The sequence below is a fragment of the Monodon monoceros genome, unplaced genomic scaffold (genome assembly GCF_005190385.1).
Source record: "Monodon monoceros isolate NGI ecotype Baffin Bay Population unplaced genomic scaffold, NGI_Narwhal_1 Super_Scaffold_21, whole genome shotgun sequence".
Lineage (NCBI taxonomy): Eukaryota > Metazoa > Chordata > Mammalia > Artiodactyla > Monodontidae > Monodon > Monodon monoceros.
Window position 1 is genome coordinate 5,674,703 of NW_021703778.1, and position 16,519 is coordinate 5,691,221.

The window sequence follows — 16,519 nt, forward strand, 5'->3', positions numbered from 1 at the left end:
TCTCTCGGAGTTCATCTTCCATTCAGGGAGGTGGCAAACAACAAGTAATCAAAATAATTTTATGTGACTGTGGGTGGGAAGGACGTGAATGTGGTTAAAGAGAGAGAATGTGGGCAAAAGAGACCTCTGTTAGGAACTCACGTTTGAAGTAGACCAGAGTGATGCATCAGTCAGGACTCAGCATTCCTTGGATTGCAAGAAACAGGAAGCGTAAGAGGAATGGAGATTATTTATTTTATACTACTAATAATCCAGCAGTACAGTAGACTTCAGGCATGGCATGATCAAGGGCTCAATGTCACTGGACTCCATTTCTCTCCATCTTTCAGTTCTGCTTCGTCTGCTGGTTTGTGTTCCAGGCAGGCTCTCTTCACAGAGCTTACCATGGCTGGCAGCAGACCTGGGCTCCCAATTCAACTCAAACAGAAAAGAAAGGACTTTTCTTCCCAGCAGTGTGCGCTGAGGTCCTAGTTCTTTCTCTGGTTGGCGCAGGTTGGCTACAGGCTCATGTATGAACCAGTTTCTGCACCCAGAGTAAAGGGAGAGGTTTGAGACTTGAGTTGTTTCGACACCAAAGTTGGGACAGCATAGCCATTCACGTCCAAGATATTGAAGCTCTCTCTGTCCATTCCCTCACCTGTGAAATGGGGATAGGAAGAGTGTCTATCTCAGGGATACCTGGAGAAGAACGTTCAGGCAGAGGGAGTAGCAAGTACAAACCTCAGAAGTGGGCAGGGGCCTGATTTGTTTGCCTATGTGCTGGAGATTGGGAACATGGAGGGTAGAGGCTGAAGAGCGGAGAGAACTGGCCAGCAGCTGGACCGTGCAGGAGCAGGCCAGCCTTTGAAGGATTGTGGTGGCGCCACGTTTATTTTCTCTGCTTCCACTTAGAGACGTAGTCCTATCGGGGCGTCCACAGAACTCCCAGCTGGGTCCTCACCGCCTTTCTCTGGGTAGTGCATAGGTGCCCACTGCTGGCATCTACCCCACTGTTTGAGTCGCTGATCAAAACCACGCTCTTCTGATGGGCAGGGTCTCCAGCTTTGTTAATACCCTTGGCTGGCTTCCAGCCAAGTCCGGCTGGCCTGAGTTGTGCTGGCGTTATTTGGGGTAACTTCCCATGTTTCTGCTTTGGTTCATTTTGTGTTGATGCTATCATTTAACACCTGGAGGGCAATCTTACTGTCTTTAAATTCAGGTTTTCGGGTGGTGCTTCACTCTCGCCCTGACTGTCCTATCTCTCCAGCCAAGTCTGTATTGGCAGGATATGAAATTTAAAGTGGGTTGTATGAAATGGACAAAAGCAATAATTTGTGATTTCTACAGTATTAACATCCAGCTGTCCATGTTAACGAATCTGTTAGATAATTACTGTTTAGCCTGTGAGAGCCAGATTCAAGTTAGTGAATTTTAATCATTGTGTTTTCTTAGGAATAATTTTTGGAGGGATTAAATGCACATATAGAAATATTTTCTCCGTTCCTTGTATCTATAAGTAGGTTTGTATATCTGTGTGTATGCTACAAACACATAGACACATACATGGTTGGATGTCTCTTTTTCAATCTCCACATACTATATCCCCAAATAATTCTTGTCATAAAAAATATTCCCCAATACTCCATGTCTGAAGTCTATTAAGGAAGTAGCTTGTTTAGAAAACTTACCAATGCCCTTCCTCTTGTTTTCTTTGCTTTTTAGTTTATTCTGTAAATTGCAACATTTAGCACTTTGCAGTTTAATTTAAAAGGATTACCTATTCTCTTAAATGCTTAAGCAGGGAAGCAAGTTGCAGTTATTGATTTTTCTCTGCATGTATTCTGTGAAAGCTGTATTTGCTCCTTCCCCAGGGAGCATACCCCCTGAACTGCATGCTTGCTGGTGACAGCTCAGACCTCTGATACATAACCAAAGACCTTGCCTAATATCCTTGCTACTGCTCGGGGAATTTTTATTAAGTAAAAGCATCATTAGAGTAGACAGGATGATGAAGTTTAATGAGCATCTTTTGTGCATGAGATTGTTAGTTTTGCTCTGCCAGAATCCTCCTTTCTCCCCTCCGTGGGGCAGAGAGCGAGTCTAGAATGTATGGGGTATTTTTAAAATCTGCCTTACATTTCGTATTTCTGTATAGCTTAATATCTGTCCTAAGCCAGCTACAGATTCCTTTTGACTATCTATACAGATGCTGTTTACCACATGTATGTGGATAATTTCTTTTTACACTGTGTGTTGGGGACAGAGAACGGTGACGGTTGTAATGGAGGCGAATGTAAAAGACACATCCTGGTGTTAGTGAATTTCACGGAACCACCTCTTGGAGGTCTGATCTCAAAAAATGACTGCCTTTTGAATTAATGAGACTGCTCATGGGAATATGGTAACTGTTCTTTTTTTTTTTTTTTTCTTTAAGACTCAGCAATTTGTGTGCTAAGGTTCTGTCACCAGCCCCTCAGAAGCTGCTAGATGGGATAAATAAAGATACTGCAAATGCTTCTTAATAATGTAGGCTTCACACTCTGTCCACAGATTTATGTGAGGAGATTTTAAATTTAGCATCCTACCATAAGATTACAGATTAGACACAAAATGATTTCTCTCCGTTATTGTCACCGGCCATATACTTAGATTTTTCAAATTGGTTCTTTTCTTGGTCTGTATAAGGACTTTCCATGGAAACACCCAAAACAACAGGAGGGAGGCATATGACATGAGAACAGCATATTGCACCTCTCATATACCTGGCATTCTGAAACATAATATTTACATAGCACACAATGTGTTTCCAGCAGCTGCCTTGAGTATGTAGAATACAAAAGAAGTGAAGTCCGCAAGTCCCCGCCCTCAGGAAAATGGTAAGCTGTTGAAGAGGACAAAACTGAGAAATCCAGAAAGATGGGAGACAAGATAACTTCCGGCCTAAAGAGTTTGAACTTTGGAGCTCTTGCCTGGGTTTGATCCCGACCTTTTGCTAAGCCTCAGTTCCTTCATTTGCAAAGATAATAAGATAAATCCAACTACCTTGGCTTGTTGTGACAGTGAATGCTGATTGCATGGTTACCATATTCACCGGGTGTCCTGATCCAGGTGCTCTACTGGTACTTGGAAATAACAGCCGAGAGCAGAAATCACTTTGTATCTTATGAAGGACTTAATGATGAAATCCCAATAACCCCCCTAGTATTTGGCGAAGGCGGAAATTGGAGCGGGGCGGGCGGCAGGGCAGAGAAGGCTGTGAAAGGCCGAAAGATGTGGCTGCGATCTGAGCTACAGAGAGGGTGGAGGCTAGGCGTTTCAGGCAGTAGCAACACAGACCAGCAAAACACCGAGACCAGAGGGATCCTGGCTGACGGGAAAGACTAATCCCAGGCCTTAGATTGATTTAGTGTTAAAAAATTTCGCAGATCGCCTGCAAGGTAGACGGTATACAGATATGACCGTTTTCCAGTGAAGATAACAGAGGTTCTGGAAAGCTATGGGACTCTAAGGTTACTTAGCTAATAGGTGGCAAAACTCACACTCTGCCCACGTTTCCTACAGTCCACGCGCCCTTCCTCCAGACCAGCCTTTCTGCACTCGGACGGTGAGCGAGCAGAGGGAGATGAAGGTGGGTTAGTTAGGCGTTGCATGGCATGTTCTGTGGCTGCTCTCGGATCCAGTGGGTAGCGGATGCTGTTTTCCATGCATAAACCGAGGAGAGAGAATTCCGTCAGTCACGTGTAGGACGCATTGGAGGAAGGAAGGAATCGGTATCAAGGAGACCAAGAAGGGGGAATTCCCTGGCATTCCAGTGGTTGGCACTTGGCACTGTCACTGTGGGGGCCCGGTGTTCGATCCCTGGTTGGGGAAGTGAGATCCCACAATCCCACAAGCCACACGGTGCGGCCAGAAAAAAAAAAAAAAAAAAAAAAGACCAAGAAGGAGGACCTGTTATAATAATCTAATGGCCATGTGGTATAGGCCTATTTTAGGGTAGAAGAAAAAGAATGAATAAAATCATAAGATGATGGAAAAAAGAGCAAGTACCGTAAAGCAGCTTGTTAATCCACTGAGTCACAAACCTTTTGAGAAGCTGGTGAAAGCTGTGTTCGCCTTCTGCTGAAAAATGCACATACAGCTTTGCTTGGAGCGTCAGATCCTACCCTGGCCCCAGGCTGAGACTGAAAAAAGAGGCAGGTGCCAAAAAGACTTCATCTTTTTGATCCTGGAGGTCTGGAGACTTCAGAGGGACAGACCTGAGGAACTGGGCTAGGGAACTGTTGCATGCATTTGGTTGGGTATAATAGCTAAATGTCCTAGTGGGAATTAGGCATAGCAGGGGTTGAAGATGGTGGTGACTTGGAGGGCTCCTATTCAGAGATGATCACTGAAGCTACAAAATCAGATGCTCTTTCTAAGGAAGAGGATAGAGAGAGCTAAAAGCAAAACCACAAGGGCTGCCGAATTGTTTGGAGAAAGAATAAGGACCAAGATAGTGCATTGGAGCCAAGGGAGGAGATTTTTCAAGAAGGAAAGACATGGTCCCCAGTGGTCTTCGTTACTGCAGCCATGAAGCGGTGTGAAGGTCTGCAAGAGACCCTTGGATCCAACAGAAACAGTAAGACTGAAATGGATTTTTTTTTGCCCAAAATGAAGGTGGCCATATTAAATAAAATGCACCTATCAGTAGCAGAAAAGCGGACATATCATACTACCCAATATGGTATTTGTTGAGAAATTCACTCTGATTCTGGTGGGCTGGAATTGTTTGCTGTGCCATCTTAGATGTCGTCAGGCAGGGGTGTTGAGTTGTGTGGAGTTTCAGGGGGCCAGTGCGCAGGCAGCTTTGACAGGATGCCTCTCAAGTGACCAGTCTGGTGACCTCTGCTGTCCATGGCATCGTTTCATGATGATTTCTCCAGAGCTGGTCTTTGGCTGGGATTCTGCAGATGGCAGCTCAGGGCAGGGCCCGCTCCCACAGGGACGAGAACGAGAGCCCTTGTGAGCCGAGTGATGGTGCCTCTTTCATCTGCCACAGCACAGAGCATCCGCAGGCATCTCACCTTGGAGGAGACCCTTCAGCAACAGAAGCCTGTCCATCAGACACCTGAGCGTAATTGATCCTGTCCTGTCACTTTAGATGGTTCTCTGTTCTCTGTTCATTTTTCTGCCCTCCTTGAACATCTCCCAGTTATCCTCTATAGACTTCAGATTTCAGCGGGCAGAAGATTTTCCAAGACCCTGTGCCACAGGTTCCCTCCATATGCTGAGTGGATCACTTGACCCACCAGCGGCTGTGGCCCATCAGTGACCGTGAGCCGGGTTCCTCTGTCAATGCTCTCAAGCCGGCATGGTCAGATTTCAGTGCCCGCCAGAAACCTCCCCAAGAAAGGATCTCCCCACAGGCTCATGAGGGCAAAGTCGATCCCAGCTGTGCTCTGTGCATGCGCAGAGCCAGGGTCTGAGAAGCAGGCGGAACTGGCCAGCATAGCCTGAGTCGTGGGCCTTCGTGAGAAGCTAAAGGAGCAGCTGCTGCTCTGGAACACTTGCTCTGAAACACCTGCTCTGAGCCTGCACGCACAGGACCTTGTCCATGTCTGATTAATCTCTCTCCACAAGCCCTGCAAGGTAGCAGTTTTCATCATTTTGCAGATAAGGACATCAGACTGTGACAGAAGTTAGCTTCTCAATGTCACATGTTCTTTGGGGCAAACAGGGTGCAGGAATGCAGAGGCAAGTGAAGCCCCAGGACTGTTCTCCAGAATCCCCCATGCAGGATGCCAGGGCTCCTGTAGGGCGGGACGGGTACTATCTGAGCAGAGCACTGAGGGGATGTGCTCATCCAGAAAGCACCTTGTGCCACGGTCTGAAGGGTAGTTGGGACCCTTCCAAGGTCGAAGAGGTGGAAGGTACGTCATGAGAGGAGAGTATGGGGTGATCAAAGGGACGGAAATCCATCCTAAAGGCTGTGGGCTGTATTGATCTATCCTGTTTTCCACTTTCTCTATTTTATGATGCTTTGGCATCTTGGGGGTCTTGCTGTCTGGGGAGACTCCCAAGCTAGCTCATTCCTAGAGGAGCAAACAACTCATCTGTTAGCGCATCTTTTCGTATCCAAGCCAACCAACCCCAAACCCCTATCCTAACTACCTCTTTTCTCTAACTCACATGCACCAAGCCAGTATTCCCCATGACCCAGACCCAGGTACTGGATAACTAGAGATCACTTCTTTAGCCCTGGGCTCTGAAATTTTAATCAAATCATTCACTTCTAAACTCACTCGTACCCTGCCTCACCCCTTCCTTTTTGTGAAACCACTATAAAGCCTCTAGGCTTTGCTCTCTCCTGAGCGCCTCTGCCTCCTAACCAGCCCTTGTGCTTCCCCGCGTGGCCCTGCACACAGCTGCATGTAACAAAATGCTTTCAAAGGCACAGACCTCTCCGTCTCCTCCCTGTCACCTCTATGAATTAAATCCTGGGGACATCTCAAGCATGGGCCATGACTCTTAGCTTCAGAGTATGGAGAGAGCCAGTCCCTTCCTGTCTCATTGTGGCAGAGAGGGGACAGCTGGCCTGCCCATTTCCTCTCCCTCTAGTGGAAACAGCACCCGTTTTTCCTTGGGGACACTCCTCTGCGCCCTCTCTGCAACTTAGTTTTTAACTTTTCCTTCTTTTCAGTGAATTATTATCCCAGATTTTTTTTTTTTTTCCCTGCTGAAATTAAGCAAAATCTTCACAGACAGCCCCAGAGAGGCTCACTTACTGTATCGGTTCCCTATTGCTACTGTTAACAAATGACTGTGATCGTGTTTTGGGTTTTTTTTTAACTTTTTATTTTATATTGGAGTATAGCCAATTGACAATGTTGTGATAACAAATTACCATGATATTAGAGGCCCAAACCATAACCAGTGCACTATGTTACAGTTCCAGGTGTCGAAGCCTGAAATTTAGGCGTCAGCAGGGTTTTGCCCTTCCAGAGGCTCCAGGGGAGAATGCGTTTCCTTGCCTTCCTAGGGTCTAGAGTCTGCCTGCATTCCTTTCTCCACGTCAAAGCCGGCAGCTGAGCCTGTTCTGGCCCTCCAGCCCCACCTCTTAAAAGGACCCTTGGGATTACTTTGGGCCCACCCAGATAATCCAGGATAATCTCTCCATCGCAAGATCCTTAACTTAACCAGCTCTGCAAAGTCCCTTTTGCAATATAAGGTAACATATTCACAGGTTTCAGGGATTTAGGATGTGGACATTTTGGGGGGCCATTATTCTGCCTGCTACACTTACTTAATTGCCTGGAGGCCCCATGGCTAATAGCTGGTGGAACCCAAGACTGGGGACCCTGAGATGCTTGTCCTTACTGCTCTGCCAGAGCCACGTCTCCAGGTAGGAATGGCCGCTTTCATGTATCCAATCTACAGATGAGAGTCAAGTGCCGGCTCTCATCCGGCCACACAGCTGGAGGAGGGAAAGCGTCCCGCAGCGCAGGGCAGAGTCATCCCGGCTTTGCTGGTGACTCACAGAAGAAGTGGGGCAATGCATTTAGCTCTGCCTTAGGTGCCTTCTTCAAAGAGGATTCGAACCTTTCTTCCACAGATGCTTGGGGATTTGGCGTCGATAAAAAAATACCATATTCTTTTTCAGAGGAAAAAGCCCTAGAGAAGTAAAGTAATCATATAATTATCTTCTTTTAATCACTCTGACTATAACCCCACATCAGTCTTGTTTTTCCACAAGCCCTCGTGGGCCACGTCCAATAGTCCTGTCCTGGTGCCAGGCTCATTTCACCACCATGGCCACCCTGTGAGAAAACGCATCATTTTTTAACAGATGAAGAAACTGAGGCACGGTGGGGTGAGGCTTGCTAATCGTTTGCCCAGAACGAACAGTTCGTAAAGTGGCAAAACGAGGATTTTAAGCATCAAGTTCAGGACTGCTATCTCCCGTCCGGCCCTTTGTAGCGAGTGGCTTGCTGTGTAGCCCCAGGAAGGCCAGGCACGCAGTGGGATCTGAGTCCAAAAAGGCAGGCGTTGAAACGTTGGAACATTCCAGTTCCTTCCTGGAAAGAGGAGCCTTGCTGAGTCCCGAGCAGCTTTTGCACCGCCTTCTGAAATGACTTTGCTGGATTACCGCCATCAGGGCCCCGCGACACTGCCACCCTCTCTGGGAAGGCTTCCGTGCCTGCGTGTTCAGGATGTGGTCCCCAGCAGGCCTGCATCAGGTCTTTCATCTCTTCTCCCTCCTCTGACCCCTTTATTTCTTTTGATATCACTTTCCCAGCACCTGAGTCTTGCCGGGTTTCCAAATTCATGAGCGAAGGAGTTGTGTTTCTGCAGATTTTTGTAATCCTTAACATTTGATGCTGTCTGCGAGTAAAAACGTGTATACTTTTTTCCTTTATGGGGATAAAAGTTTAGAAAATAGAGGATAGACACGTGAAGCTGTAAGAAAGCGGTACCATGGGAACAGGTACTGAGACCGTAGGTGCCTGTGTGAATGCACAGAACAGAGTAGTCAGACCTTGGCTTCGTGCCAGGTGGGAGGAGCTTGGAGCACATCCCGCTGGAGCGCTAAGCCCCTGCTCTTGAGGAAAGCGGCATCCTAGGAGGAGACGGGCAGACGCTATGAGAGGATAAGCTTGTCTCAGAGAGTGTGTTGATAAAGGTGAGGAACGTAAGGGCCAGCTCTACTTTGGCTCAGGGTTTCGTCTCCCTGTCTGGCGTATCTGGGAGACATGCTGGAGGGGCAGGGGAAGGGGTGCACAGGTTGGAGCCTCCCACGTAATGCAAGGTAATCTTCCTGTCTCAGGATCCTTAGTCTCACCTCTGCAGAGTCCCCTTTGCCCTGTAAAGTGACAGTAACAAGTTCCGGGGGTATTAGGACAGAGACATCATTGGGGGTTGGAGTGGCAACAGTGGTGAAGCCTGACTGGCTGAACCTTCCTTTCTGCCTAAACCAATGTTTCTTTCCCTGGATCCAGGAACCCCAGGTGTCCAGGGCACAGAACCAGCTGCTCTTTTTAAAGTCTAGGGGAGGGGGTCCTGTGTTGGTTTGAAGATCCGTTTTCCTGGATGGCAGGTTCTCTTGGGGAGGAAGATGTTTCTGCTCAGGGGTGCCGGGGAGGACTGGGCCTGCCTCTCCATTCAATTAGCCAGAAGTCCTCTAAGGGAACTTCTACAGACTTTGAACGTTGACTTGCGAGTGCTGATATGACCCATGTAGGACATGTGGTACCTCCTTCACCCTCCCCTTTACCCAGAGAACGTTCCCAGCACCTGGCTGGACTTAACATTCTTCAGCTCGTAGCTCTGTCTGCTGCCACATCCTGCGTTCTAAACTCCTTGGGAGCAGAAACCCATCTTCATGACCACTGTTGGTAGATGCTGCTTGTTACTGCTTCTGAGGAGATGCTTGGAAGCCTCTGGAGAAGATAGACTACGTCTGACCTGTCAAAACCCAGTGTCCAGCTTTCCCTAAGCGTCCAGTCAATTGGACAGCTCCGAGCACCAGGTCTCTCCCTCGGCCTGTCAACCACAGCGTCGGTGTCATCAAGAGCATCAGTATATGCCCAGTGCAGGAGAGGGTGTCGATTCCCTGCGTGGATCCTAGAACACGGGACACCTTGTACAGGAAGGTCAGTCTTTGTGTCTGCCCTGTTCAGTTAGCATAAGGCAATTGCACTAAGCGGGGTCAGACATTGCCTTCCCTCGGGAGGCACTGAGACACCCACCTGCCTCTCTCAACGACACAGTTATATCAATAAGGGGAGTTAAGGTTGAGCTGTATTTATCGTAGGGTGGCTTTTAATTTCGTTTAATCAGAGTTACTCATAAATTACCGATTAATTACTGCCTGCTGTTGGGTTCCATCCCCTCAGCCGCGGAGCTAACTCCGCTCTGCGATGGATGCCCTGGCTGTAATTGTAGGCTACTTTGTCAACATTTAATCAGCGGTACTTATTAACATGGCATTGGTGGGTGGTCGCCATCCCAGCGCCGTCCATCACGGGTGAGCAGCTAGCGAGGGCTCGGATACCATCGCTCTCTGTCACGTCACCCGGCCCTGGGGTTCTCGGGCCGGAATGCTGTTCACTTTGCACTAAGTGGACACTCCATCATTTCAGTTCGGCCCAATTTCTGTCACTGTCGACTTCAGCACTCGTGGCCTGTGGAGCTTCAGTCTGGATCGGCCAGGCTAGGCATCATGGTTCCCCTAGTCCTGGATCTCTCTTTCTTTGCTGATTTCACACTTAGCCCAGGGAGTGTAGGATTCCAAGAGACTTGTCCAGAATTGGACTTCATGGCATGGTGGGGAGAGAGAGAGAGAATATGTGTGTGTGTGTGTGTGTGTGTGTGTGTGTGTAAGACAGTTTATAATTCTTAAATCCAGCATATGACCCAGAGAAAACAGAAATGACATTGTGGTGTTCTTTGGCTTCCTGAATATTCCTAGAGATGAATCTGTTGATGAAAACGCTGCCAGTAGAAGCATATCTTGTGTTCACAAGGTAGATCTCACGGTGTCCCCTCCTCTCTCTTTTCAGCCTCTACGGCAGACACATGCAGGCAAACCCAGAACCGCCGAAGAAAAATAATGACAAATCGAAAAAGCTCAGCCGGAAACCCCTGACAGCCAAGAACAAATAAGGGGTTGGCATGGGCTGGACTCCTGATTGCTTCTCTCCTTATTACTTCTGTTGTCTCTTTTTCTATCTCACAAACGAATACTGTGTGTGTGTGTGTTTTGTTTTTTCTCTTTCTAGCGCTTACCACCTTACCTTTTAAATTCTTTTGGTGGGTGGTAGATTTTTCATAAGTTCTTCAAACCATTTCCATTTGTTTCCTTGAAATTGCCAAAGGCAGGCTTAATTCAGCTGCAAATTCCATATGAGGCACAGCTTTCAGCTCCTTGAATAGATGTTCACAGAGTTGCTTATTATGAAAAGAATAATTAAAATCATGTAATCATTTAAATGCCACAGTTAACACTGTTTATTCACATAACTCATTATTTTTGCCTTATTAACAGTTTTCCTTCACCACCGAGATTTTATGTCAACTTCCAAATGATTTTAATAAAATCTTGACTTCGTGTCACATGTTGCTTCTTGAATAAAAAAATATCTGATCTTGGGTATACCAGTTTTTGTTTACTTTTTCCCCCAAAATGATCTTATCTACTTTTATTGGTTGTCGATGATAAACTCTGAAACTTTCCATGAAAGAAATGCAGCATTAAATCAGAGTTAGTTTCTTCTCACATCGATTTGTCAGTTTTTTTTTTTTCCTTTGAGGACTGTTTCTAAATTAGGAAGGAGCAGAAAAACAAATCTCTAGGAGATTTTGCCAAAGGATTTTGGAAAGCAGCATTGCTTAGCTGAAGGAATGGTGACTTCTGCCAGTGGCTGGTCGACAAGAGCTGTGAAACAGAGAGAGAAAAATACTCAAGTGTGTTTCTTGTCACTGCAGAAAATCTGCTCATATCAGAGCATCCTCCTAAGTGACTGTGATGATGCCAAAGAAGTTGTGTAAATGTGCACACTCTATACCACACCCAGTGTAGAAACTGCAGTGGCAGAATCATTAAACAAGTAATTGTTTACCTCTGTGATAGGCAGCTTTGCTCTTATCTACAGTAATATGTATGTCAGTGGAAACACATCCAAGCAGAATGTTTGTGCTAAAGGGACTGCCAACCCTGGAATGTCTTAAAAGGTGTGTGAAGATGTAACATTGTCTCAGATGGATTGTCTGTATCTACCCCTGCGTCTCCTTTTCTCCATCTCACAGCTGAAACCCTGAGACCAAGACCACTGGAACATAGAAAAAAACAGAATCAAAACACAGCCAAAAATCCTGAGTTACTTAGGAAATGGATGCATTCGAATCACAGAGATCACTACTGAAGGTCTATACTTCTTGTTTCTGGATAACTTCCTGATAAAACATTCACCATGGGAAGAAGAATTCCCAGGTGCCATCACCTGTTTGGGGATTTAGTTGATGTAATTTTTCTAGGTGCAGTCTTTGCCTCAGCCTGAATTTTGTTAAATTTTTTTTAGCTTGTGAAATTACAGGAGGAAGAACAATACCTCAACTATGGGTGTTTGGAAAGACTTCATCTAAAATTAAACTAGCAACAAAGCCTTAGTAAAACTACCACAATATAGTCTTTTGAATAATTTTTTTTTAAAAGATGAACACTCTAGATAGACATATGGGCAATACACGAAAATTCACCGGGAGGAAATATCCCCAAGAACCATGGAAAAAAAAAAGGTCCAGCCTTACTAGTAGTCGGAAAGATATAAATCAAAGCAAAAATAAGACAGCTGTAACAATGAGAAATGTGCATATATTTTTTAAGCTAGTGTTAAGTGCTAGAGGGAGTAATATGAGATAAACATTCTTATACGCTGCTATTGGGAATATAAATTTCTCTCCAGAAAGGTGGTAGGCATTTAATGATAACTGGCAAAACTTTAAGATGGGAAAGGAGGGTTAACGGTGTATCCACATGATAAACTTTTATGAAGACATTAAAAATTATTGAACGATATCTAGGGGCAGAGGGAGATAATCTTATCCAGTTAAGTAAAAAAAAATGTCACACTTAAAAAACTATATGAGTGGGGTCCCAATTGTGGGAAAAGGCAATTGTGTTTATAATATGTATGCACAGAAAAATGGACTTGGATTTTATGGCTGATAAATTATTTCTGTATGGTAGGTTAAAAATTTTTTAATTCCTTTTTATACTTATTCTGTACTTTAAATTCTCTGTAATCAGCATGTGTATTTTTATAATCAGAAAATATTAAATGTATATCTTTTCAAAATAGAATTGGTATATTATGCAGTCCAGAAAATATCATATATGTAAGTGCAAGGCGTAATGTAAAATCTCAAGGGGGTTTTCTGCTTTTTCTTTTGCCACCAAAGTGTGTTTTCACGTCTTTTCATACAGTCTTTTTGGTTACTTGATAACTGGATTTACAAAATATCTACTTTTCAAAAGGTAGCACTTTTTTTCTCCCAGTCTTACTGTGATATAATTGACAAACACTGTGTAACTTTAAGGTATACGTTATAAATGACTTGGCTTAGGCATGCTGTGAAATGATGACCATGGTAAGTTTAGTTAACATCCATCATCTCGTATTAGTACCGCCAAAGAAGAAAAAAGAAAGTTTGTTTTCTTGTGATGAGACCTCTTAGCATCCATTCTCTCAACAGCTTTTAAATATGCAATACAGCAGTGTTACGTGATATCCTCAGTACTTAGTTATAACTGGCAGGTTATACCTTTTGACCACCGTCATCCAGTTCCTCCAGCCCCACTCCCTGCCTCTGGTAACTGCAAATCTGATCTCTTTTCCTATCATTTTGTTTTTTAGATTCCACAAGTAAGTGATCATACAGTATTTGTCTTTCTCTGTCTGCCTTAACTCGCTTCGCATAATGTCCTCAAGGTCCGTCCATGTTGCCACAAACGGCAGGATTTCCTTCTTTTTATGGCTGAATAATATTCCATTTATATAAATATAACACAATTTCTTTATCCAGTCATCCTTCGACGTTGTTTCTATGTCTTGGCTGCCATGAATAATGCTGCTGTGAATGTGAGGGTGCAGATATCTCTTTAACATAGTGTTTTCATCTTTTGGATATATTCCCAGAAGTGGAATTGCTGGATCATATGGTAGTTCCAGCTTTAATTTTTGTGGAACCTCCCTAGTGTTCTCCATAGTAGCTGTACCAATTTACAGTCCCGCAGACAGTGCACAAGGGTTCCCTTTTCTCCACATCCTCCTCGCCAACAGTTTTTCCCTTGTCTTTTTGATGATAGCCATTCTAACCAATGTGTGCTGATTGTGTTTTTTTTTTTTTTTTTTTTTGCGGTATGCGGGCCTCTCACTGCTGCGGCCTCTCCCGTTGCGGAGCACAGGCTCCGGACGCGCAGGCTCAGCGGCCATGGCTCACGAGCCCAGCTACTCTGCGGCACGTGGGATCCTCCCGGACCGGGGCACGAACCTGTGTCCCCTGTATCATCGGCAGGCGGGCTCTCAACCACTGCGCCACCAGGGAAGCCCACTGATTGTGGATTTGATTTGCATTTCCCTGCTGATATTGAGCAGATTTTCGTGTACGGTTGGCCATTCATGTATCCTTGGGAAAATATCTATTCAGGTGTTTTGCCAGTTGTTTAATTGGATTATTTGTTGCTATTGGGTTGTATGAGTTATTTATATCTTGTGGATGTTAAGCCCTTATCAGGTATATGGTTTGCAAATTTTTTTGCTCGTTCCATAGGTTGTCTTCATTTTGTTGACGGTTTCCTTTGCTGTGCAGAAGCTTTTTAGTTTTGATTTAGTGCAACTTGTTTATTTTGTTGCTTGGTGCTTTAGTTGTTATATCTAAAAAGTTATTGCCAAGACCTATGTCATAGAGCTATTTTCCTGTGTTTTCTCCCAAAAGTTTTAGAGTTTCTGGTCTTATATTTAAGTTTATACATTTTGAGTTAAATTTGGTCAGTGGTATAAGTTAGAGCTTATATCACTTCATTATTTTACACATGAATGTTAGTTTTCCCAGCACCTTTCATTGAAGAGACTGTCTTTTCTCCACTGAGTATTCTTGGCTCCCTTGTCAAATTTTAGTTGACTGTATATGCATGGGTTTCTTTCTGGACTCTTGATTCAGTTCCATTGTTCAATGTGTCTGTTTTCATGCTAGCACCATACTGGTTTAATTATTATAGCTTTATAATAAAGGTTGAAATCAGGAAATACGATGCCTCCTGCTTAGTTCTTTCTCAGGATTGCTTTGGCTATTTGGAGTCTTTTGTGGTTCCATGTAAACTTTATGATTGTTTTTCTATCTCTGTAAAAAAAAAATGTCATTGGAATCTTGATATAGATTGCTTTTAATCTATGTATGGCTTTGGGTAGTATGGACATTTTAGCATTAATTCTTCCAGCCCGTTAACACAGGATACCTTTCCATTTTTTTGTGTGTTCCTCAATTTCTTTTATCAATGTCTTGTTTTCAGTGTAGAGATCTTTCACTTCCTTAGTGAAACTTATGCCCAAGTATTTTATTGTTTTTGATGCTGTTGTAAATGGGATTATTTCCTTTACTTCTTATTCAGATAATCCATTATTATTATATAGAAATTTTACTGATTTTTTAAAAAATTTATTTATTTATTTTTGGCTGTGTTAGGTCTTCGTTGCTGCGCACGGGCTTTCTCTAGTGGCAAGTGGGGGCTGCTCTTCGTTGCGGTGCACGGGCTTCTCCCTGCGGTGGCTTCTCTTGTTGTGGAGCACGGGCTCTAGGCACGCAGGCTTCAGTAGTTGTGGCTCGCGGGCTCCAGTAGTTGTGACTTGCGGGCTCTAGAGCGCAGGCTCAGTAGTTGTGGCGCACAGGCTTAGTTGCTCTGTGGCATGTGGGATCTTCCTGGACCAGGGCTCGAACCTGTGTCCCCTGCATTGGCAGGTGGATCCTTAACCACTGCGCCACCAGGGAAGCCCTCTACTGAGTTTTGTATGTTAATTTTGTATCCTGCAGCTTTATAGAATTCATTGATTAGATCTAACACTTTTTGTGGAGTCTTGAGGATTTTCTCTATATAAAACCCTATCACCTACAAAGGGACAATTCCATTTGTTCCTTTACAGTTATGATGCCTTTGTTTCTTTTTCTTGCCTGATTGCTCTGGCTGAGACTTCTTGTATTAGTTTGAACACATGTGGTGACACTGGGCACCCGTGTCTTGTATTTGATCTTTGAGAAAAATCTTTCAACCTTTTACTGTTGAGTATGATGTTAGCTGTGGGTTTGTCATATATGGTCTTTATTATGCTGAGATTTGTTCCTTCTGTACCTAACATTTTAAGAGTTTTTATCATGAATGGATGTTGAATTTTGTCAGATGTTTTTTCTGCATCTGTTGAGTTGATCATCTGATTTTTTTCTTTCAGGCTATTAGTGTCATATATGACATTTATTGATTTGTTTATGTTGAACCATTCTTGCATGTCAGAAATGAATCCCATTTGATCATGGTGAATGATCCTTTCAGTGTGCTGCTACAGGCAGTTTGCTAATATTTTATTGCGAATATTTACATCTATATTCATCAGGGATATTGGCCTGCAGTTCCCTTTTCTTGTAGTGTCCTTTTCAGGCTTTGGTATCAGGGTAATGGTGGCCTCATAAAATGAGTTTGGGAATGTTCCCTTCTCTTGGATTTTTTGGAAGAGTTTGAAGATTGGTGTTAATTCTTTTTATTATCAGTAAGTATAGTTGATTTACAGTACTTTACAACATAGTGACTCAGTATTTTTATAGCTTATAATCCATTTAAAATTATTATAAAATATTGGCTATATTCACTGTGAAGAATATACCCTTGTTGCTTATTTATTTGATACATAGTAGCTTGTATCTCTTAATCACCTACCCCTCCTTTGCCCCTCCCACCTTCCCTCTTGCCACTGGTAACCACCAGTTTGTTCTCTATATCTGTGAGTCTGTTTCTATT

The 16,519-nt window shown here is 44.1% G+C and overlaps 1 protein-coding gene across 6 annotated transcripts in view; it reads left to right on the forward strand.

Moving 5' to 3' along the window:
• RSU1 (Ras suppressor protein 1) overlaps positions 1-16,519 on the forward strand; it is a 355,370-nt gene that overhangs the window by 184,682 nt on the left and 154,169 nt on the right. Inside the window, exon 9 of one of the 6 annotated variants that reach the window (XM_029239182.1) lies at positions 10,518-11,108. The exons of 4 other annotated variants lie outside the window; for them this stretch is intronic. In XM_029239182.1, the coding sequence (XP_029095015.1) occupies positions 10,518-10,620 (103 nt within the window). In that variant the 3' untranslated portion in view covers positions 10,621-11,108. Of the gene's footprint in view, positions 1-10,517; positions 11,109-16,519 lie in introns of those variants that run through there. One more of the 6 variants, XM_029239183.1, reaches the window with a different exon arrangement.